This window comes from Arvicanthis niloticus, chromosome 21 (assembly GCF_011762505.2).
Source record: "Arvicanthis niloticus isolate mArvNil1 chromosome 21, mArvNil1.pat.X, whole genome shotgun sequence".
In the NCBI taxonomy this organism is placed as follows: domain Eukaryota; kingdom Metazoa; phylum Chordata; class Mammalia; order Rodentia; family Muridae; genus Arvicanthis; species Arvicanthis niloticus.
In genome coordinates, this window is record NC_047678.1 from 43,028,328 (window position 1) to 43,052,477 (window position 24,150).

General features: G+C 43.5%; 1 protein-coding gene across 9 annotated transcripts; it reads right to left on the bottom strand.

The window, feature by feature from the left end:
- Window positions 1–278: 278 nt before the first annotated feature.
- On the bottom strand, window positions 279–16,317 carry Znf445 (zinc finger protein 445). Of its 9 annotated transcripts, none has more exons than XM_034484047.2 (7): window positions 16,162–16,317; window positions 11,912–12,615; window positions 8,186–8,354; window positions 7,752–7,810; window positions 7,374–7,500; window positions 6,141–6,251; window positions 279–5,392 (listed from the first exon to the last, which is right to left on the bottom strand). In XM_034484047.2, exons 2-7 carry the CDS (start codon window positions 12,332–12,334, stop codon window positions 3,336–3,338), a joined length of 2,946 nt encoding a protein of 981 aa, XP_034339938.1. In that variant the 5' UTR covers window positions 12,335–12,615; window positions 16,162–16,317; the 3' UTR covers window positions 279–3,335. The 9 variants fall into 9 exon arrangements, with proteins under 9 accessions (XP_034339938.1, XP_076773639.1, XP_034339935.1 ...); XM_076917524.1 differs by having other exon boundaries at window positions 11,912–12,480; window positions 16,162–16,315; XM_034484044.2 differs by having other exon boundaries at window positions 11,912–12,641; window positions 16,162–16,269.
- Window positions 16,318–24,150: the final 7,833 nt, after the last annotated feature.

Genomic DNA, 24,150 nt, shown 5'->3' on the forward strand with positions numbered 1-24,150 from the left:
CCTCATCAACAGCCATCTTGTGTTAATCCATATTTGGCAGAATAATGCTGAGAATTTAAGAAATAAAGTAGGTCAGGTGTGGTGGTGCACTCCTTTAATCCCAGCACTTTGTATGAAGATAGGAGGATCTTTACGAGTTTGAAGCCAGCCTGGTCTACAGAGCAAGTTCCAAGACAGCCAGGGGCTGGGGGAGGATGGGGGATGGGGAGAGGAGGTAGCAGCATTGCAAGTGAGTGGCAGAGCTGTGATTTCTGCATAATAATAGAGATTTCAGAGGCCATGATTAATTTTTGTTTATTTTTATGTACTTTAACAGTTAAAAGAGGTCACCATAGTATCCTGTTAACCTTAGGTTGGATCTGCATCAATACTTAGAAAAACAAGTGAAGAATGTTTCCATTCTGTTTTCACTAGCATCCACTACCCAGAGAATATAGAGCAGTATAACATACATCATCCCATTTCATAAGTTTACACTCTTATGTCATGTCTTTTGAATCCACAGAAAATCAACTCTACTATACAACAGGAATGGTTATGACAGACACTAGTCTCAATGTCACACATGCATTTCATTACCGTCCCCACCACCACCCTATGAGGTTAGAACTCCATCCCACATACAGAATAATGAAACCCAGACCAGTGGAAGTGATGTGAGCACTTTGAATGTGTTTAAAATTCATATAAATGGTGTATTATATACAGCTTCTGCAACTCTTCATGTCGTTTTCTCAGCTGGAGGATGTAAGCCTTCCACATTCGCTATAATTCTTTTTTTGTGGTGGTGGCACTTGCTTCAACAGGATCTTCTTATTCTTTATCCCCAGTGGCTTTGAACTTTTGGTCCTCTTGCTCTGACATCCCACAGCAGGATTACAGTGTGCACCACCACACTGACCTTCATATTCTTTCTTAAGTACCAAACATCTCCTCCATTGTCTGTTCTGCTAACGGCAAACAGGATTCTGCCAGTCCCACTATGCAAACACTTGTAGTGAGTTGACTCATGTTCATCACTCTTCACACTGGTCCAGGAAGGGACCCACTGGATAGAATACACAGTTTTATAAGACTTTCCAAGTTGCCTGGCAATCCGTCTTTATTTCCATTTACAAGAGTTATTCTGAATCCCAGTTATTCCACCCATTTCATGCTTAAGCTTTTAAAAACTAATTTCTCTAAGAGATTACTAAGAAAGTCCACATGGTTTCATCTCTGCACACTGTGGTTTGACATCCATCAGTAAGGATGTAACTGACCACACTCACCAGGTGAGAAAGAGGCCACCCAATATCCATTACTCCATAATGGTCTCAGCCCATCTGTCTAGCCCCATCCGAAACTTCAGTTCCTCAGGAAGTGGAGAGAAAGACCATGCTCAAAGAAGACCGTGCTTTCCAGGCCAAGTTCAAGTATAAGATTAGACATGGTTGCCAAGACAATCAGAAGCTGTCAACCGGCACTCCACTACTCAAAAACATCAATAATTGGGCTCATACCTAGCAGCTGTGTACTTTTGAGTATGACTTTCATTTAATACTTGACTCAAGACCTGTTTTATAAAGCACCCCTCCCCCCCAACCTGTCTGATCAAGACGAACTTAAAATAAAGTTCTACTCCTGACTTGGCAGAACTAGATTCTTTCTGAGAGGCAATTTTAAAATACAGATTTATATATATATATATATATATATATATATATATATATATACTCACTCATACTATTTTTAAAATGTACTTTGTATGAGTGTTTTGTTTGCATGTCTGTGAGTCACATGCATGCCTGGTGCACATATAATTCAGGACAGGGCATGGGATGCTCTGGCACTGTAGATGGTTGTGAGCTGCCACGTGGACACTATGAACTGAACCCAGGCAAGAGCAACACAAGTGCCGTACAGACTCATTTCTCCAGATTGGAGAAGCAGCATGTTTTGTTGGTTTGACTGTTTTGCAAAATCTGTCAACATACGCACCCTACCACAGCTTTCCCAAGTGCTTGGTCATGCTGCAGTGACAAGCATAACTGGGAACCCAGGTTACACTGGCAGTTAAGGCACAGTCCTCAAGAGATGGGAACAGGAGACATTAAAGGACAAAGTTCCAGGATAATCATGACTGTGAACAAAGGGCTATACCAGAGACATCATTATATCTAATGTGTAAACAATACCTTTGTAAATAAAGCTTGGTCCCAGGACTCACTTCCAGTCCATTCTTCAGACAGCTCATCTACTCCACCCAAGGGACTCTATACTACCCCTAAAGTCACCAGACAAGAGCCTACCTTTTCTGTCTTGTATTCTTTCCCAACAGAGCATCATGGCTCACCCCCCAATCCAACTTTCTTTAGCTTTTTACTCAATTAGGGATTTTGTTTGTTGGTTTTTTGTTTTGTTTTGTTTTGTTTTGTTTTGGTGGTGGTGGGGGGGGTTCAGGTTTTTTTGTTTTGTTTGTTTTGTTTTTTTCAGATAAGGTTTCTCTATGTAGCCCTGTCTGTCTGTCTTGGAACTCCTAGAGATGCCACTGCCTCCCAACACCTGGTCCCACTTAGTTTCACTCTGTCAGTGACACTACTTTCTGGACAGCTTGTTTAAAATTACAATCCACATCCTAACCAGATTCCTTGCCGTTCTTCTCTGGATTACTTTGTCTCAACACATATCACCATCCAGAATATGATCTAACTCATTTAGTGACTTATAGATCCAAAACCAGCAGGGTTTTTGTCTGTTCTGGTCACTGGCACATGGGGAATGCTCTGATATCTCAGCTGAAATAATGGATTAATTCTGCCTGTCTAGATCAAGCAATGGAACCCAGCACCCTGTCCTTTTCACTGGCCACTGAGACTACTTTAGAACCACAGTTAATAACCAAATATCAATTATAAACTGAAGCCCCAGGAGACATCCGAGAATACAAGTTCTTCTTTTTAAAGTCAATAGAACAGGTACCAACACAAGCTGACCCTAAAGAACTGGGGATCTAAATGGGTCCTTCCCAACAGACATAGCTTACTAGGCTACAGACATGCTTTCCAATCACAAACAGCAAGAATTATCTAAGAAGACCTGGTGTCAGAGTCCTGGGCTAGGACCTCTATAAGACCCTGGGGACATTCTGTTCATTCACAGCATCACTTTTCAGCAGAAGACAGAAGACTTGAGAAGTCCCTGAGTTTTGAAATCATCAAGATTCAACACCAGGAACATCCAAGCCAGAAAGGACTGGGCCTTTACAAAGGTTTTCCCCAGCGCCTACCACTAAAGTTCTCTAGAAATGTAATTAGGAACTATTCCCCACTCCCACTGTCATCAAAGACCCCAGGCTAATTTCTAACATGGTTCTTCACATGCCGAGTCAAATTGGAAGACCACCTGAAGGTCTTCCCACACACTGTGCATTTGAAGGGCCTCTCTTTTGTGTGACATCTCTTGTGGCTAATGAGATGTGAATGCTTCCTAAATGTCTTCCCACAAGTGCTGCACTTGTGGCAGGCTTTCTTCTTAGTGGGCACATTCTGGAATGCAATGGACTTGGAACTCTCATCACACTCTTTACGGGGTTCTCCACTTTGTCCTAACTCCTGAATATTTAACCTTACGTCCTGACAGTAAGATAAGCCAGGCTTATCTGCACGTAGGCCATATTCAGACTGCAGTGATCTGCTGTGTTTTCTCTGGTCAACAAAGTCTTTATCGTGCCACTGAGATTGAAAGGGTTGCTCTGTAGTGTGGATCCTCTGATGATTAACAAGTCGATAGTTTCTATCAAAAGATTTTTCACAGAAGTTACACTTAAAGCGTCTCTCTCCACTGTGTATTCCCTTATGGTCTAAAAGGCTTCTTTTACGTGTAAAGGTTTTCCCACATTCTTGACACCAAAAGGGCTTCTGATCAATGAGAAATTTTGACTGTAGATTTGAAGTCTGTTTACTTTCATGATACTCATACCGCTTGTGCAAAAAGTGTTTTCTCTCATGTCGGGAGAGATTGGAACTCCATCGGAAAGCCTTTTCACACTCCCTGCACTTATAGGGCTTCTCTCTAGTGTGAATTCTCTCATGAATGAGAAGAAAGGAACGATTGTGAAAGGCTTTGCCACAGTATTTACACTTATTAGGTTCCTCTGTAGTGTGACTACGCTGAGGAATGGGAAACACCGTGCCCTGACTAAACGGTAGGCAGCCACGTTCGGGTTTTATTTTAATAGCATGTTGCTTTCGCTTCATATGAATAATATAAGATGACCTATAAGTAAATGTTTTCCCACACCCACTACACTGGTACGGTTTCTCCCCTGTGTGAATCCTCTGGTGCTCAATGAGTGATTTCTTCTGAGTAAAAGTTTTCCCACAGTTGTGACATGGAAAAGTATTCTCTACAGTAGAAATAATCTGAGACTGACTGTAACTCTGCTTCAAGCTTTCTTGACATTTCTCTTGTTTATAGACCTCTTTATGATGTAACTTCATGTGACGAGTAAAGTTTGACTTCCACCGAAAGGTTTTCCTACATCTGGTACATTTATAAGGTTTCTCCTGTGTATGAATCCTTTGATGTGCAAGAGCATAGGACTTACAGGAGAAGTTTTTTCCACACTGGTTACAGTGTAAGTATTTCTCCTCATCCTGGTCTGTCAAATGATGACTGACATCCAATCTGCGGGTGAGAACATTTTTGTACTTACTGGATTCATATTTCTGTTTAGTATGGGTTTCCTGGTGTAGACGGTAGGCAGACAAACGTTGGAAAGCTTTCTCACATAAACTGCATTTGTAAGGTTTCACTCCAGTGTGAATCTTCTCATGACGTATACAGTTTGATCGCCACTTGAAGGCTTTCTCACATACCCTGCACTTAAACAGGCTCCCTTGACTATGACATCTCTGATGATATTCAAGGTGGGAATAGGAGCTCTTCCTTAAGGTCTCCCCACATCTGTCCTTTCCACTCTCTTTCAGTCCTGTCTGCTGATACACACCAAACCCCTCAACTCTATCTCTGAGCCCTTCCCCATATTTATTATTATAACAGTGTGAACTTCTTCTGAAGTTTCTGTTATAGCCATGTTTAAAGGATAGCTTTTTCCTAGAAATACTCACACACTTAACATGTTTTAACTCAAGAATATCGTTGTTTCTCAATACTTCAGATTCTCTTCCTGTCCTTTGACTGATGTCAGTCTCTTCCTTCATCTTTTTCATTTGTATGGAGTCTCCACAGGACTTCTGTAGCATGCTCCTCTGTTTAAAAGATTCTCTGAGCCCTGCTTCCTCAGAAACACTTGTCTCCGACCATACTGAGGGCTTTACACAGGTTTCTGTGTGTTCTGAAGCTTTCTGTTCCAAGATGAACTGGCTTGACTTATTTTGAAGCTTACCTCCTGGGGGGGGGGGGGAGAAAAAGAAACAAAAACACACATATACACAAGCACCCACACAACACAAGAAAGTGTATTTTTCTTCCATATTTGGAACTGAAAAAGGTATCAAGGAATTATAAATAAGGTAGCAAGAATTTTGCCTGACTGTCATTACCTTTATACAAAACAGTCAAGGACAAGACAAAGAAAGAGTATCTCAAATAAAAGGAAAGGGAGGAGGAAGGGCCGGATACAGCAGGTAGAGGGAGGGACGCAGAAATCAAATCTAGCAGGGCAATAAACAGACCTAAAGAAGAATATTAATAGCAAGACAATAGAGAAAAATTATGGCGCAGGAGCACCACATAAAAGTCCCCAAAAGCTAAGACCTGGGGTTTCAAGTAGGGCCTTGCTGGAAAAAACTAGATCTAAGCTCATCATAGAAGGAAGAATCAAACGAGGAGTTGGAGCCAGAATGGGATGAAGGGACACAGGTAATCAGAGTTAGTGCAGGCACAGAAATGAGGAGCATTGCAAACGTGCAAAAGAGAACAGGGAAGCCCTATGATGAGCAAGAACTGATACTGAGATGCTAGGGAAGGGTCAAGGCTGGAAAGAAATGGCCTATTATAAGTCAAGCAGGAAGTGGCCCAGCTCCCCTTAGTACCTCCTAGCAAATAATAGACTAAGTCCCTAGTGACATATTTGACCATATGAAAGGAAAGAGCAAATGTGAGGGGCACGATGTGGTGGGTACGACCGAGCTCACCTTCAGTCACAGCACTGAGACCCCTCTTAAACTGAACTGTGCAGATATTCACGCCCCATGGCTTCCTTGCTTCTAGCCAGGAGATCAGAGCAGGTTTGGAAGAAGAGCCCACTGCAGAAAAGAAATGTTATGTGAGGTAAAACAGACCACAAAGAACTACTTTCTAGGACCTACAGTCCTGGCAGAGAGGAGAGAAGGCCAGTAAGACAAAAATGCAAGAAACTAGGACAGAATGCCTGGCCAGCCATTTGTGATAGCCCTAAGACAGTGGTTCTCAGCCTTCCTAATGCTGAAACCCTTTAAAACAGTTCCTCATGTTGTGTTGACCCCTAACCATAAACTTATTTTCACTACTACTTCATAACTGTAGTTTTACTACTGTTATGAATCATAATGTAAATATTTTTGGAGATACACATTTGCCAAAGGGGTTGTGACTAAGTTAGAACTGCTGCCCTAAGCAGAGACGAAAGGCTGAGAAAAGTCACAGGCAAAGGTGCTTCAAGAATTCTCCAGAGTAGAACTGGAGAGATGCCTCATCAGGTAAAGAGCACTGGCTGTTCTTCCAAAGGATCTGGCTCAACCTAGCATCCACGTTATGGCTAACAGCCATCTGTAACTTAAGTTCCAAGGGATCTGATACCCTCTGACCTCCATGAGCATTATATGCAGGTGGTGCACAGACACACATGCAGGCAAAATACCCATACACATAAAATAAACTATCTAACAGCAATGATAATGATATTCTCCAGAGGTGAGAAGCATACAGCTACTCAATTGGCTACATCAGTTAGCAATGTTTGGGTGCCTAAATGGACTAGAAACTTGAGATCGACTCAGTCTTCTTAATAACCTCACATGACAGATATTACCATCTCCATTATTCAAGGACAGTTTAGTAATAGATTAAGTAATAAGCTTGGTGGCTATAGAAACAAAATCTACAGCAAGGCCCCTTTCTATACATTGTAATTAAAAAAAACCCAAGGGCCAGTGAAGATGGCTCAGTGGGTAAAGGCACTTGCCACCAAGCTTAGCTAGAGTTTGACTCATAGGATCCACATGGTAAAAAGGACAGAAACTACTCTTACTAGCTATCTTCTGACTGTATGAGCCATGGCATGCAAGCACTTACATGCATGCATTCCATGCATATAAATAAATATATTTTTAAGATCAAAAAAGGAGAAAAACCGAAAGTAAAAGTAGCTAGGGATACTAAAGACTTACCCACAGAAACTACATTCCTATAATTCTCCAGGATAACATCCCGATAAAGATTTCGCTGAGCTGAGTTCAAACATCCCCACTCTTCTTGAGAGAAGGTCACCTCCACATCCTGGAAAGTCAAAGCTTCCTGAAAAAAATAAAGAAATATGACTTAGAGCTGATTCACAGCTCTCAGCTGTCAAGAGGGTCACGGGCCTGACAAAGGTGAAAGGCCATCACCCAGCAGACAGCTCTGGACGCTGACTATAAAGTTAAATGACAACCCAGGATGAAGAGAGCTGCACTACTCATCGGGTAGCCATGCATGTGACACCAGGAAAGACCCAATACCCTGGGGCTCACCTGCAGCTTGATTACTAAAGGCTTGCTGGCTGTTACCTGGTATTTTATGCCCTCTTCTATCTGGAAATAGTCAGACACGGAGACAGCAGGAGAATCTGAAGGAGAAAAGAGCCATGAGAGAGTTGTCCAGCTCTGAAAACCCAAGAAGCCCTCTCTCCTCACTCCTAGAGGATTTCTGGACCTACAACAAGCAGATTGCTATTCAAGATTCACAGACATATCCTCAGTGTCTGTTGGGGACCAGGAAAGGGAGAGTGGAATGGAAGAAGCCAACCAGACATGAATCACAGAAGCGTTCAAGAGAACCCAGAGCTAGATGACAAAAGATTCTTGTGAGAGAATAGATGACAACAAGACAACAGTATAGGAAACATAAGAGATGACATAAATGAGAGAATAGATGACAACAGGACAACAGTATAGGAGACATAAGAGGCATGACATAAAGTTAGGGTCTAGGCAGTGAGTACCAGCTTGTTCAGCCAGGAAGTCACAAACTCCTATTCCATGTGGAGTCTCCAAGTGGTCCTCTAGAGCAGAGTTGTTCCTGAGATGTGGTGCAGGGGAGCATATCTGTGCGGGCTGCAGAGCGCCAGTGCCTATCCAATGCACATCTGGGTTCTGAGTAAGGCATGGGTCCTGGCAAGAAGTAAAGGTTATGAGAACATTTCTATAGGAATCAGAGAGCAAATTCAGAGAATATTCCCATGAGGCAATCTGTAAAGGTTTAGGCCACCAGGCCCTTAAATCACTTCCTGGCAGAAGAGACCCAGAGAAGAAAGTGATAGAGAAACTTTCCATCCCTTGGCCTTCCTGCACCAGGGAGAGTTCAACAGGTTCCCACTTAACATAAGGCTGCACTGGGCAAGTCAGTAATAGCAATCCTCACACACCACAATGAAACCTACTTGACTCCAATCTAAAGATAAGAGATGGAATACAAGGAGCACTGCACTGGTTCTCAGCAGAGATCCAGACACAGACATTGAAATGTACAGTGACCTCAGAGAACCTCAGAGAACAGTATCACCACTAGAGACACAATATTAATTTTAAGGGCCAACCAGGCCGGGCGGTGGTGGCACACGCCTTTAATCCCAGCACTTGGGAGGCAGAGGCAGGCGGATTTCTGAGTTCGAGGCCAGCCTGGTCTACAGAGTGAGTTCCAGGACAGCCAAGGCTACACAGAGAAACCCTGTCTCGAAAAACCAAAAAAAAAAAAAAAAAAAAGAAAAAGAAAGAAAAACAAAACAAAAAACAATAGTTTATCAGGGAAATGAGCCCTTAACACAGTATACCTGGGTAAACAGAAACCACTTAAGCTGATCCTCTTTGTTACAAAGATAAGGTGCAAATTTGTGTTACCTAGAAACTGGGCCTGGGAACGGCTGTTTGAAATCCTTTACTATTATTGTTTGAGAAGTAATTAACTGTCCATGTGAATTCTGTAAAAATGGTATATAAGCTGCTTTTAGCTTCAGCTCTGGGTTCCTCTTACCTGCATGTAAGGGAGCCCCAGTATACTCGTCATTATTTTATCATCAATACACCTTATGTTATTGCATTGAATCTGCTGTCTGTGAGTGTTTCTGGGGGAGCGCGTCCACTGGTTTGGATCTTTAGGTCCAACAAAATCAAACCACAAAGAAAACCTCTCATTCTATGCTCATTTAAACAGAGAACAGGAAGGAGGGCTTTGCCATTGGACTTCAAACAACTTTGTCTCTGAGACACAGCTTCCTTAATGTAGAAATGAGTGCAGAAGGCTTCAGTTAATGAACTTAGAGGGGTCTTCCAGGCACAGTGGCTGACACTTTTTCTAAATTGATGTGAAGAAGCCTTAGACTGAGGCCACTGAACATATGACAGACATCTAGACCTAAATGAACTAGTCATAACCAAGCCATACTCTTATGTTCTATCTTATGTCATTTTACAAATTACTATCACATCCCTGTGCACATCTGTTTTGGTAATAATGATAATTGTACTTTTAGACTTTTAAAAAGGCACATTTTAAAATAAAAATAAGCATTACTTATGTTGCTGTTATCATTTACTACTGATAGACTATGATCTAATCTTAATCTAATTTTTGTAACAAATTTGAGAGATAAACTTCAGAAATATTAGTAATTTTCAACACATGAATTATGCATATATAGGCTCATGTTTTTATATAAATAAAATTTTAAAACCTAAAAAAATGATATATGCTTTTTGAAAATACTCAAAAGGTGCCAGATGTGGTGGCACAAACCTTTAACCTCAGAACTCAGGAGACATACAGATCTGTGTTGGTTCAAGGCCAGAGCTGTAGAGACCCCGCTTCCAAACAAAGCAAAGCCTCCAAAGGCAAAGGAGTGAAACGAAGGAAGTGCTGTGTCAGCACTTTGCCGCCAGGCTGGTACACAGCTCTGCTTCTCTGTGCTAGGAGTCAGGACCAGACACATGATAAAGCATTCAAATGGTTACTGACCTCATACTTATACCATTTTTGCACTTTTTTCTCAATAAACTGACACCCTGAAAGGTTAACTATGTGGACTTCATTTTGTTACCTCAGATAAAATTTGTCTTTCTGAGCAAAGTACCAGTAACTAAAAACAATCCTGGGAAGACGGCCTAGGGAGTGGCACTATTTGAAAGGAGTAAAAGGATTAGGAGGTTAGCCTTCTTGGAAGGTGTTTATGGGGGTGGGCTTTGAGGTTTCAAAGCCCACATCAGGCCCAATCTCTCTCTGCCTATGAATCAGGATGCAGTTCTCATCTATTGCTCCAGCACCTGCTTGCAGGCTACTATATTTCCCACTGTGATGGTTTGTATGTGCTCAGCCCAGGGAATAGCACTGTTAGGAGGTGTGGCCCTGTTGGAGTAGGTGTGTCACTGTGGACTTTAAGACCCTCATCCTAGCTGCCTGGAAGTCAGTCTTCTCCTAGCAGCCTTCAGATGAACATGAACTCTTGGTTCCTCCTGCACCGATGCTGCCATGTTCTCACCTTGATGATAATGGACTGAATCTCTGAACCTGTTAAGTCAGCCTCAATTAAATGTTGCTTTTTATAAGAGTTGCCTTGGTCATGGTGTCTGTTCACAGCAGAAAAAGCGTAACTAAGACATCCACCATGAATAATGGACTAAACCTCTGAAAGTATAACCAAGCCCCAGTTAAATACTTTCCTTTATAAAAGCTGCATGGTCATGCATGTCTTCACAGCACTAGAATAGTCACATTACAGGATCGTTCCAAAATTAGCCTAACTTCCTCAATTTTGCTAGTTGGGTAGTTTGGCTTTCCTAACGATAGTTTACTTAGTTTACAATTGCAAAAAGGAAACCTTGGGAATTTTCCAACCAGAATGTGGTTTTCTTGATCAAATATAAACTCCAAGAAAGGCTCAGGAATAACCCATATGTAGTCACTAGCCAGCTAAAATAAAAACTTTGGGGGGGGGGGGGCGGGGGGGTTTCGAGACAGGGTTTCTCTGTGTAGTCCTGGCTGTCCTGGAACTCACTCTGTAGACCAGGCTGGCCTCAAACTCAGAAATCCGCCTGCCTCTGCCTCCCAAGTGCTGGGATTAAAGGCGTGCGCCACCACCGCCTGGCTAAATAAAAACTTTCAATTACACAGACTGTATCTGAGTGGTCTTCCCTGGTGGGAACCCCACAACAATATGTCTAAGAATAGGAAGGCTGTTGGACAAAGCTTAAAGTTGAGGCCTTCCAATCTTCCAGCTCAGAGATGCCCCAACTCTTGTGCCCACTCCTGCTCCTATATCCTCAAAAACCTTCAGAAAAGGAAACATGGCTCACACAGACTGTTCTTTTGTATTCTTTCATTTAGCTATCATGATTCCTGACTCCTTTCAGGCCCCTGTAACCCATATTGCTCTTCAAGGCTATGGTAAGTATCAAGCAAAATCAGATCTTATGTGGAGATAGACATTCTATGACATAAACACATATCCAAAAAGTAATTCTATGATGTATCAATCAATACCTGCTGGTCCTATTTTGAGGTGATCTTCATCTGTAAAATGGAAACAGCACCTTGCTAAAGGGTCCATGATCAGGTTCTTAGATGCTCAGGTGTCAAGAATTAACAAGGGGAGGCTCCCCTACATTTCTCAAGCTCACAGTTCAGAGGACCATCTCACTTTTAAAAAGGCATGCAGAACTCACTGTGTATCACCTACCTTCAGTGGTGTTCCATCAAGATCCCTCTGCAGCTCTTCCAGCAGGGCCACAACCTCTGCGCCACTCTCAGGGCTATGGAGTTGTACCCATGTCCGGAGCTCTCCAGGCAGGATGCTCAGGAATTGCTCCAACACCAACAACTCTAACATCTGTGCTTTGGAAAGAACATCAGGCCTCATCCACCAGCGGCAGAGCTCCTGGAGCCGCCTCAGAGTTTCTAGGGGTCCAGAAGATTCATGGTAGCGAAGCTGTCTAAAGAGCTGACGGAATAGCTCCTGGCCAGGGCGGTTGAGTGTCTGTGGCCTGGCAGTCTGCACTGAAATATAGCCATTCTTCTCCTCTTCCTTCTTTACCGTGCGAAGGCAGCCTTGCTCCCTTGACACCTGAGCTGATCGGGCAGCATACCACTTGCCTGGAGGCATCACTCCTATCCAGAGTCACCCAGATGAACACAAAACAAATCTGTTGCTGTCACTGAATCACTGCTGTATCCTTCCTTGCGAGTATCTTCACAGTACTGCGGTGTGTGGTGTTATTTGCTAGGTCATCAGAAGTCACTGGTAAAAGACTAAAATAACCAACACTGATGTTCAGAAGAGAACAGACAAGACAACGATGTCCACACCACACACATGATGGAGGAAGCGAGGCTCTGGAAGCAGGGATCACGTGGATGTGTGAGAAGACACACGTGCATGAGCGCCTGTGGATGAGACCTAGGGTGGTAAGCTAACAGAATAGAGTTAAGACAGTCAGAGGGCTAGAAAACACAAGTGGCTGATAAAAACCGTCGAGGAGCATCTAAATAAGTAGACAGACACACCATACTACAGTAGTATGTACACGGGAGACATGGCATGAAAAGCTATGCTATCAATTCTTACCAAGTTGATGTTTAGTTTATTTCCTATCAGAATTTCAGGAAGCTATGAATGCAACTTAGTGGTAGAACAACTGCCTAACAACATAAGTCCCTGGAATGAACCCTCAGAACCACAAGGGAGAGGAGAGAAGAAGCTTGGCAGGAGAAGGGCTATGCAAAAATGATACTACAAATTATATTAAAAGGCAAGGGGATTAGCTAAAAATTACTTTGAAAACTAAAGTGTAAGAAATAGGTATACCTGAATTTGTTAAATTTTTATTTTGTGTGTCTGGGTGCTATGTGTCACAGCAAGCATGCTGAGGTGGTCAGACATCAACTTAAAGGAGCCATTCTCTGGGTTTCAAAGACCAAGCTCAGGTGTCTTTACACACTTAGCCATCTTACTTGCAAGACTTATAGCCATAGAGATAGCTTCAGAAATCAAGCCAGTATGGCATTGGTAGAGAATAAACATACAGATTAATGAAAAGCATATATGGAAGCAAAATCTGAAGGAGGTAGAGCCTTCTGCTCTAGTTACATGATAAATTTTTAAAATAATATTGAAACCGATGTAGCAATTAAGCACTAAGACTATATGGGACTGTAGAAATGTCTCAGTGGTTAAAAGCACTTGCTGTGCAATTACGAGAACTGAAGTTCTGATTTCAGCACCTATATAGGAGGCTAAGTGTCAGTTACACTCCAGCTCTAAGGGATCACTGTTCTTCTGGACTCTGTATGTATATATAATCATACATACATGTCTACATACACTCACTCAGATACACATAAATAAATCTAGAATAAGATGGTGATGATATGATGATGATTATGGTAATGATACCTAGGATGTCCAGAACTTGGCTTCTAAATACCATTCTCCAATAAAAGAATCAGGGCTCTGTGAAGAAGTGGTTGATGCCATGCTGGACAGAGAAAATACAAGTGTTTTGTGATATCAGAAAATCAGTGAAAGGCAAAAATTATATATTTAAGCAGGGGCAGATAGCTCAACAGGTAAAAGCACCGACTTCACCAGCAACCTGAGTCCCATCCCCAGAACCCACATAGAAGTGGAAAGAACTGACTCCATGCCCACATTAGTACATTGTACACACACACACACACACACACAACTGACTCCATGCCCACATTAATACACACACACACAACTGACTCCATGCCCACATTAATACACACACACAACTGACTCCATGCCCACATTAATACACACACACACAGAAATAATAAATTAAATTTTAAAACAAAAAAAAAAAATTAAAGCAAGCCAGGCATGGAGATGATGTCTACAATCCCAGCACTTGGAAAATGGAGGCAGAAAGATAAGGAATTCAAGGCCAGCCTGGGCTGCCTACATAGGCCCTGTCTCAAAACAAAGCAGTGGGGTCAGAAGTTCACACTGATATAAACTGATTAGATTTTAAGAAGCCAAATCAGCTAGTGACTTGACTTTAATCCCACCATTGAGGAGACAGAGGAGAGCAGACTTTTGTGACTTGGAGGTAAAGCAAATTCCAGCCAGGGCTATGTGAGACTCTGTCTCGAAAACAAACAAAGTAAAGAGAGAGGAAATCTTCCTCACAAGGCCTCCCAATAAAAAATATAGAGCACCAAGCTCACTGCTACAGACAAGATGCTAATCAGGAGGAGAAAGCTGAGGAGAAACAGAATACTTGAATGCAGAATTCAAAATTCTCTCCCCGCCCCCAAACAGTACAAATTACAAAATTAAACACAGAGAATTTAAAGTGGTGAAATTTCACAAGTGCCAAAAACAAGAACACAGCAACCTTATCTAAGCACAAGAAAACATCAAATATAAGAACATTCTTAAAAAAAAAAAAAAATGGGGGTGGGGGAGTGGGAAGAACATTCTAAAATTCCAAGTAACAAAATACTTCAAAAAAGATCTTGGGGACTGGAGAGGTGGACTGTTGATTTAAGAGCACTGGCCACTGCTTCCACAGGAGCCTAGCTGACCCTAGTTCAATTCCCTGTGCCCACCAGCAAGCATGTAACAGTTCTCTGACTCTAGTCTTAAGAGATCTGACAGTCTCTTCTGGCTTCTGGGCACCAGGTACACACATGGTGTAGAGACACACACGCAGATGAAACATTTACACACTAAAAACTAAAATAATTTTTTTTTTTAATTTTTGTCAAGGTCTTGGAAAATAAGGCCGGAAAGGCCTACAGGCTGGCCCACTGAGTAAAGATATCTAGTGTCAAGACTGCAGTTCAGGTGAACTTGAGTTCAATTGCAAGAGCCAACACAGCATCGAGAGAGACACACCCACAAGTTGTCTTCTGATCCTCACATGTACCACTGACACACACACACACACACACACACACACACACACACACGATGTAGGGCCAGGTGTGGTGGCACACACCTTTAATCCCAGCACTCAGGATGCAGAAACAGGTGGATTTCTAGGAGTTCTATGCCAGTCTGCCCACATGTATGATGTATGACTTCCAGGCTAGTCTAAGAGGGGGAGGTTAGGGCCTCATAAAAGCTAAAATCCACAACTGCATCGTGCCAGAGGCAGAACCAGTGACAGAAATTTCAAAGCTACTATAAGATAGGTTTGCAAGGCTTAGTTAATTAGAACAATGGACTTCCTGGAGCTGTACGTCTGGTCAAGAATGAAGCTCTGCTGGGCTGGGCAGCCTGAAAGCGAAGCTCACGAAACGGAGTCACCTAAAGCTAAAGGAGGCTCCCCAGCCCCCGTCGTCAGTGCACGTCTTTCTTTTTATCATTTTTACTCTCAAGCAATTTCGACATCACAAAATACTTCCTGGACACCAGAAGCCACAAAAACATTTGAGGGTGGGACGGTGAGCACTTCGCAGCTTTCAAGTGCGTTATTAAAGCTTCATTTCAAACGCGCCCTTCCAGCTTAGGAAACATTTCTACCTTTATTACTTCAACATTTGAGAGAAGGGCTCATGAAACTACCCGAGTGCCCGGTCTTTCTGCCTCAGCTTCCTCAGTAGCGGGCATTACAGGCCGAAGTCACCACACCAAGCTATTCCAAGCTTTTTTTTTTTTTTTTTTTCTTAATCCCAAACATTTTACATCACAACCGTAGGGCTTTTTTTTTTTTTTTTTTTTTTTTTTTTTTTTTTAAGGCAATAGCATAACCGACCCACACAGCTAAACGTGGACCTACGTGTGTAGTTTGTCGAGAAGTTAGAATACCGAGAGTCATAATGGCGGACACCGGACTGCTGGACAGCACCGCTCCAACCGTCCCCGCTCCCTGGAGAACGCCGCCCTGGACCATGACGTCGCCAGGTCACCGCAACTGTGTCCCGCCGCCCGCTCCTGCACCCGATCTCCCAGCCGCTTACCAACTCAAAATGGAGCACTCAGCGCTCTTCCTGATGGCTTCTCGCTTGCTGGGCCCACTTCCTCAGCGGGCCTCTCTAGGAGAGCGGAAGTACAGGTCTGAGGACCAGCTAGGAAGCCCGGAGGAATGCCATCTCAGCTGCTCTCCGCCCAGATTCAGCTCTGGCGCCCTTGATGTCTGAGCTCTGACTTAGCAATGTGGCTGAATGCTGGATGTTGTCCTAACTTCCATGTCCTGCCCTTGTACGACCCTGACCCTCGATCAGTGATACTTACTTCGAGACGCTTCCCCCTCCCCTCCCCCCAGATGCAGATCCACGCTTGGGATCAACCCTTAATCCCTCTAGGTGAGGGACAAGAAGGTGACCACAATGGCTATTACAAACAGTTTTTATACTTTTTATGGGCACAGGTTACATCAGCAAGATTACAATTCAAATATTCTGGCTAAGCATATTGACCTTTAAATCTATTGGCTAGCAAGCATGACACACATTTGAACTCTACCTGGGATTTTCCAGAGGGTCAGGTAACTATCAGTCAGGTACATTCTGAGAATTTTTTACTCAAGAATGTTCCTGTCGGTGGAGAATGAAACTTGGCCTTGACCGGAGGCGGGTGGGTGTAAGGCTGGTGAAAGCCCCTAAGGCCCTTTATTTCCCCCCCTTTTTCTTGTACAAGCTCCAATCCTGGAGCTACACTCAGGGGTCTCTGGTAACTAACTTATATTCTTCAGGTCCTGTCCTCAGGGTCTCAGATACTGACAGCAAGACCATCAGCTGTATGGCTCCTACTCTCTCTTTTATGAAGGCTGTAAGCTTGTTCGATATGCAGGGTCCAAAGGTCAACAATAGCAGGAGAACCATTAGGGGGTCCTAACAAAGTGGATATGAGGGTGGTTAACCAAGGGGAGGATTTAAACCAAGACTCGAACCAGCCCTGACTTCTCTCTTCTGCTTGGCTAGCCCTTCTCTCACCTTGGTCATGGAACCTTAACTACCCCAGAATGGTCTATGTAAAATCAACATTCTTCAGTGAGGGCAGCACACAATCCTTCCTGCTGGACGAACAGGAAATCTAACCGTCTTATATTCTGTAGGACCACTTCCGACCGAAAGGTCAGAGACTCCTGTAGGTGGGAGGTCGATGTTTCAATTCTCTCAATGTCCAGATCTATGGCACACTGTGCTTGTGAGCCAAAAGTGAAAGCAAACGTCAGAGAAACAAACACTGATAGGCCCCTGTTGCTGAGCTCGGGTTCTTTTTTTTTTCTTTTCCCCTCCAAACAGTCTAGATGGTAGTCATTGGGGCGGGGGGGGGGGTGTCTTCTCAAATCCCAGACGAGCCCCCAAATGTAAGACCCTGACCCTTGGTCAGTGGTACTTACGTTGAGACACCCCCAGGGAGACATGGAGACACAGATCCATACAAAAGCAAGAGGTCTATTTTCCAGTGTGTAGGGATCCACCTTCAATTAGTTCCTCAAGGCAAGTGACTAGAAAGCAACCCTGAATGGCTATTACAAGCAGTTTTTATACTTTTTAGGGGCACAGGTTACATCAGCAAGGTTACAGTTCAAACTTATTGGCTAAGCAAATTGACCTTTAAATCTATTGGCTAGTAAGCATGGGCAGATCATGACACACATTTAAACTATACCTAGGACTTTCCAGAGGGTCAGGTGACTATCAGTACATTCTGTGGTTTTTCTGAGAATAGTTTACTCAACAATGTTCCTGTGGGTAAAGAATGGAACCTAGCCTAGCCTTGACCCTAGGCAGAAGGGGGAAGCTGTAGGGTGGAAGGGGAGTATAAGACTGGCAAAAGTCCTTAGGGTCCTTCATAGGAACTGCAGGGCATTAACAGGCCCAAGCATGGCAAATATGGCACTAGCAGGTCTTGCCCTCCCCCTTTGCTCTCCCTACCTAAACCATTTGATTTCCTTATTTAGGCACCTTCGTGTGTCTAAAGAGAGCCACCAAGGTCTATTCCCTTATTTGGCCACTTTTTTTATGCTCGCACTTTCTTATTTTTAAGGCTGATCACCACGGTTCAATGATCAAAAATCTCGCATTTAGAACTTACCAGTTCATCCTAGTGATGTGGGATCCAGAGAAAACCAAACACCCAAGACATACTGCTATGGTTTGTGTATGCTTGGCCCAGGGAGTGGCACTATTAGAAGATGTGGCCCTGTTGGAGTAAGTGTGGTCTTGTTGAAATAGGTGTGCCACTGTGGGTGTGGGCTATAAGCCAGTATTCTGCTAGCAGCCTTCAGATGAAGATGTAGAACTCTCAGCTCCTCCTTCACCAGGCCTACCTGGATGCTGCCATGTTCCTGCCTTTATGATAATGGACTGAACCTCTGAATCTGTAAGTCAGCCCCAATTAAATGTTGTCCTTATAAGGGTTGCCTTTGTCATGGTGTCTGTTCACAGCAATAACACCCTAACTAAGACAGAAGTTGATACTAGGGACTGGGGTATTGCTGTGATAGGCGTGACCATGCTTTTGTTTGGAAGAATGTAGATTTGGGAACTTTGGGTTTGGAAAGCCATGAAATGTTTTAAGTGGGGCTTAATGAGCCATCCTAGTAGGAATATGGAAGACTTTGTTGCTGTGAGTGATTTTGAACTGTGCAGAACTGACCCAAGAGGTTTCAGTGGAGAAGAACTTCAGTATGTGGCCTAGAGACTGGTTTTTATAGTATTTTGGTGAAGAATGTGGCTGCTTTTTTCCTTGTCTGAAGAGTCTTTCTGAGACTAAGGCGAAGAGACTCAGATTAATGACATTGACAGAGGAAGTCTCAGAAATGCTCATTTTCTCATAGCCCCTGTTCTCTGGTTAAGTCTCACGAAGATCATTTTGAATAAGCATAGCACGTTTAGAGAAAAATATAAAATATATGGTTTGAGTATTAAAGGGACATCAAGAAGTGAAATGGAGCTAAATTCTGTGTTCAGAGATATTAAATTGAATTAAGAGAGTGGTGACCTTGGGGCAATATCTCAGCTAAATTTTAGGTCCAGGCATGATAGTACAAGCCTTTAATCCCAGGAGGCATAGACATGCACGTCTCTGAGTTCAAGGTCAATCTACAGAGCAAATTCCAGAACAGCCCAAGCTAGGCAGTGAAGGTGTTAGATGATGATGTAATAGAACAAGGGGGGTTGGGTATGTTCCAACCCTAGCAAGCAGCAGAACTTTGGCAGTTTTGGCCATGTGTCTCTGGGTTATCATAAGAGGAGAAGACTACTGGGGCAGTTGAAGTCCGTTGATCCCCCTATTTAACTATCCTGATGTCCGTTCAATGAATCCCCTGGTTAACTACCCTGATGTCCTCTTTGGCTTGCCCACTCATTATACTGCTCCTGTATCCTTAATAGACTAGATAACTTTGTCAAAGAATGAGTTAATGCTGTACAACTCTTGGTATTTAAGTCTTGATATCAACCATTAGAACTTAGGACCATAGATGTTGAAGTCCCATGATTAGGCCCTCTTAGGTACTTGTAAAGAAGGGAATGAAAGGCCCAGCTTTATATTACAAATTCCATTTTGTTTTCAGACTCCATTTTATGGTTAACTTGCCCTCTGAATGAACTCAGCTACTGGAAAAACCCCAACTTTTTCCAAGAACCAAGTTACCTTGGCAACAATCACAATTCCCCTAGACAAATAGCCACTCCACTCCTAGCAACAATCAATCGGTATTTAAGGGGAAAGTACCTAATGTCTTAAAGTATATTGATTAAGCTAGCAACCATTGTTCATACCAAGTTGAAATCATTACTAGCCAACAGAAGTGTGCCAAGCAAATGTCAACCAATCATATAACTGCCAAGTTGGAAAGTCCCTCCCTCTGCTACAGCAACCATAAATAGGCAAGGCTTGTACCAGCTCAAGACCTTCCATGCCTTCCACGGTGCTGGAGAGGTTGGAGGGTCCGAGCTTGAACTTGTATAAAGACTCTTTGCTTTTGCATACAAGTTGGACTCCTGGTGGTCTCTGATGGTCTCTGAGGACCTCACAATCTGGGAATAACAGGAAGTAGGATTCTCCGACATAAGTGTTACACTATACCAGTGAAAGTGTTACAGCTCTGCTGCAAAAACTATCCTGGCAATTGGAAGCCAAGGAATACAACAAACCTCACATAAAAGATTTATTAGGGTGGAGGTAATACAGGAAAGATGAGAAGCAGCAGGGAACTGAGCAGAAGGCAGGGTTTATATAGGATTTCTTGGGGGAGGGGTGGAGATTTCCAGGGTAAGGATTGATGGGATTTCAATTCCTGAGCTTGAGTGAGCTCAAGAATTGGTAGGTACTCAGGGATAGGTTTTCATGCTCAAAGACTAGTGGGTGTCTTAATTAGGGTTTCATTGGTTTGAAAAAAAATATCGTGACCATCGCAACTCTACAAAAGAAGTCATCTAATTAGGGCTGACTTACAGTTCCAGAAGTTTAGTCCATTACTGTCATGATGGGGAAACATGGTGACATGCAGTTAGGTATGGTGTGGAGACAGCCGAGAATTCTACATCTTGATCTGAAGGTGGCAAAAGGGGCTGTCTTCTACAGGCAGCCAGGAGTAAACTGTTCTGCAGAGCTTGAAGATAGATAGATAGATAGATAGATAGATAGATAGATAGATAGATAGATAGCCACACCTCCTAACAGTATCACTCTCCATGGGCCAAACATCTAAACACAAGAGTGTATGGGGCCAAACCTATTCAAACCACCACAGTGGGTTTCTGTGGCAAGTTCAGGGATTGGTGAGATTCTGTTTCTTGAGCTTAGAGTCAAGTCAGGGTGATTTTTCCTCAGCTCTTTTACCCTATATCCCTCCTTTTGCTTATTAATAAAAAAAAATCAGTGGTTGGAAAGACAGCAGGGTTATTAATAAACTCCTTCCTACTGACTGGGGGAGTCAAGGTCCCTGGTGCAAATTTCATCTTCACTGACAGGGAATAATTGTGTGTTGCAGACCTCTGGCTCCATAGCTAGGAGCCAGTAATCCTATAATAGCAACTGACTAAAAGTCTAATTAGAAATCTGTTGTTGAAGAGATCTAAACAAGAAGTTTATGAGGCAAGGTGAGATTGGTAAAATTAAGAAATGAAGATGGGCCTGCAGAGATAGTTCAGTGGTTAAAAGCACTGACTTCTCTTCCAGAGGTACTGAGTTAAATTCCCAGCAACCACAAGTGGCTCACAACCATCTGTAATAGGCTCTGATGCCCTCTTCTGGTGCATCTGAAGATAGCTGCAGTGTACTCATATAAAATAAATGAATAAATAAATCTTTTAAAAAGGAAGAAGGGGAGGAGGAGCAGGGTTAAGAAAGCCAGTAGTATCCAACTCCAGACTGGACTGTCAATCATCCACTGATGTGGGTTCCAAGAAAGATGGATTGTAGAGAGCTGCCCACTCCCCAGACAGCTCTCAGAGAGCACAACAGCAGTGGGTACACTCCCTACCCAAATCATGCTTGGGCCTACTCAACCCCATAGAGATAAAGGCCATGTCATGATAAATCCTGTTAAACTTGTTTTCCCGCCAGAGAACTGGCTTCTCAGAAATCATGTGATTATCTAGCTTATTCTCTTAGGAGATTCCTGCCTCCTGCCATAGCACACCCTCCCTTATCCTTTTTCCTCCCTTCTCCCCTGACTCGAGTTATATAATCTAGCCCCTCTATTTCAATAAATGAACTGTCCTCTGACACAGTCTAGCCATACTCACTGCTGCACAACACCCCGTTCCTCAGCTCTTCCACACCCTGAGACTGCTGGTGGGCAATAGACAACGGGGGGGGGCACACACCTGGCACCCAAACAGGGACCTTCCAAGAGGCACAGAAGACAGTGAGCACTCCCCCTCCAAGGGACATTGATGTCTTGCCATGCATCCCAACCTAAGAATCAACTGCTCCTTTCTCCTCTTCTTTCTGTGTGAGCCATCAAAGCAGAAACAAAGCTGCTTTGGGCCAGGAATGCTTCCCAGCATTGACTGAGGCCTTTAATTCTCTGGTTGGACCCCGACAGCCCTTCGTGCATTGGCAAAAATCACCTCTCTAAATTTCTCTGAAAAAAAGCCCAGTAACAACCAGTTAAAAAACCCTTAGGGGTGTAAGACCCTGAAGAGGGAGACCCTCACTCTAGTCTCAGAATATTGCAGCCACCCAAGAACTCATGAGAGACCAATCTTGATGCAAACAGCAAAAGGTTTATTGTCAGGACCAGCGCACTGGTGCCGAGACTCGTAACCCACGCAGGGGCAGAGGATTTCGAACCGGAGCAGGAAGAGAGTAAGGTTTTTAATGGAAAAAAAAACCACAAACCAATGGGGGGTACATTGGGGGGAATCACAAGGGAGAAGTGGTTCCTTGTTCAGTTTGCACAGCAGGGTCCAAGAAACGGTCACAAGGGAAACATCCTATACATGTTTTTCTCAAGAACTTAATCTTGTGCAACCATCTGTTCTGTGGTCAGCCTGTTTCCTGGAACACAGAGTTTAAGGCTCAGCTGACCTAACTAGTTGGCTCCACTCAGTCTGCTAGGGCTTCTAAAAATTTTCCATGCCTTTCAGGGGCATCGCTGGTTTTCTTAAATTTATAGAAAGGTTTTGAGTCCAGCCTCAGTAAAATCCCCCAAACCCCTGCAGTCCTCAGAACGTTCTCTCTTTGATTGAGTGCCTCCATCCTCTTCCTTAAATTCTGCCTCTCACCAGAAGGATTCCCAAATTAGGGGCCTTTGGTCCCTCCTCAAGCTGTCAGGGGTTAAAATCTCCCAAAAGGAAGCAATTTCCTTCTTGAGTTTCTTCTGAGAGAGGAGGTCCTTCAGCTCCTTGCATGGTTTCCATGCTGAGGTCTGGACCTGGGTGGCCTACATCTAATGAAGGTAAGAAGTCCAAGAAGGGACACCGCTCCTTCCTCCCCAACACTGTAGCCATTTGGCAATGCTTTGATCCCTCCCAGAAGGAAAATAGGGATTAAACCCAAACTCTTTACTCCCATTGATGACTCTGAGAAGGAAATCCCTGAAGACTGTCCTATGCCAGACCTCGATGTCCTTGTAGAAGCCATCAAATATATTAGACAGAAAATAGCTCATGACCCCCTCACATACCCACTTCACTTTATCCCCCGCTGCTACCTTATGACCCTCCTGCCTTATCCACTAATGATACTCAAAAATTCTTAAAGGCTCCGTCCTTTTTGTCCCCTAAACACACCACAACAATTGTGCAAGATTAGAGACTCCTTCAAACCTGCCTACAGTGGAAATAACACCTTGGCTTTCCCTGTTAATGTTCATCACACTCACTCTCAGTCCCAAGACTGGTATCTCTACCAGGCCAGTGAATTAAAAGATTAGACAACTGGAATGAGAAGATGGTATTCATGCCCCTTGGACCAAATACATTCTCCTGATCCTTCATGCTGCTCTTAATATATCACGATATCTGTCACCCTTCCTTGCAAAGTCCCATTACTTCAATGGGAGGCTTTATCTAGGAATAGATGCCTGCAACAGATCAGAAAAAAATCAAAACCAAAGCCAACAAACTACTGTCGCCCCCCACTCGTCCAGCAAGGAAGACGCGAACAACCGGATCCTTCTCAACAGCCTTTATTGTAGAAGCGCTCTTTTAGTTTTCAGGAGGAGACCCTGAGTGCCCAGGGTGAGCTGCTTATATACCCTCAGCCCTGGGCAGAGAAAAGCGCGTGGAGGTGCGCGCTTGGTCAGAATTGCAGTGCCTCATTAGCATATCCTATTAGCATACCCCACTCAGGATGGGGTGATTGGTCAGGATTGTAGCGCCTCATTAGCATACCCTGCTCGGGAAGGGGTGATTGCATGCACAGTGCACTTGTTTACTGATATGTCATACCAGAAGCTGGCGCCATCTTGACCAGCCGAGTCAGGTCAGTGGCCTACAAACTATCCCTTGGGATTTCCATGAGCTTTTGGGCCAAGGTAATCT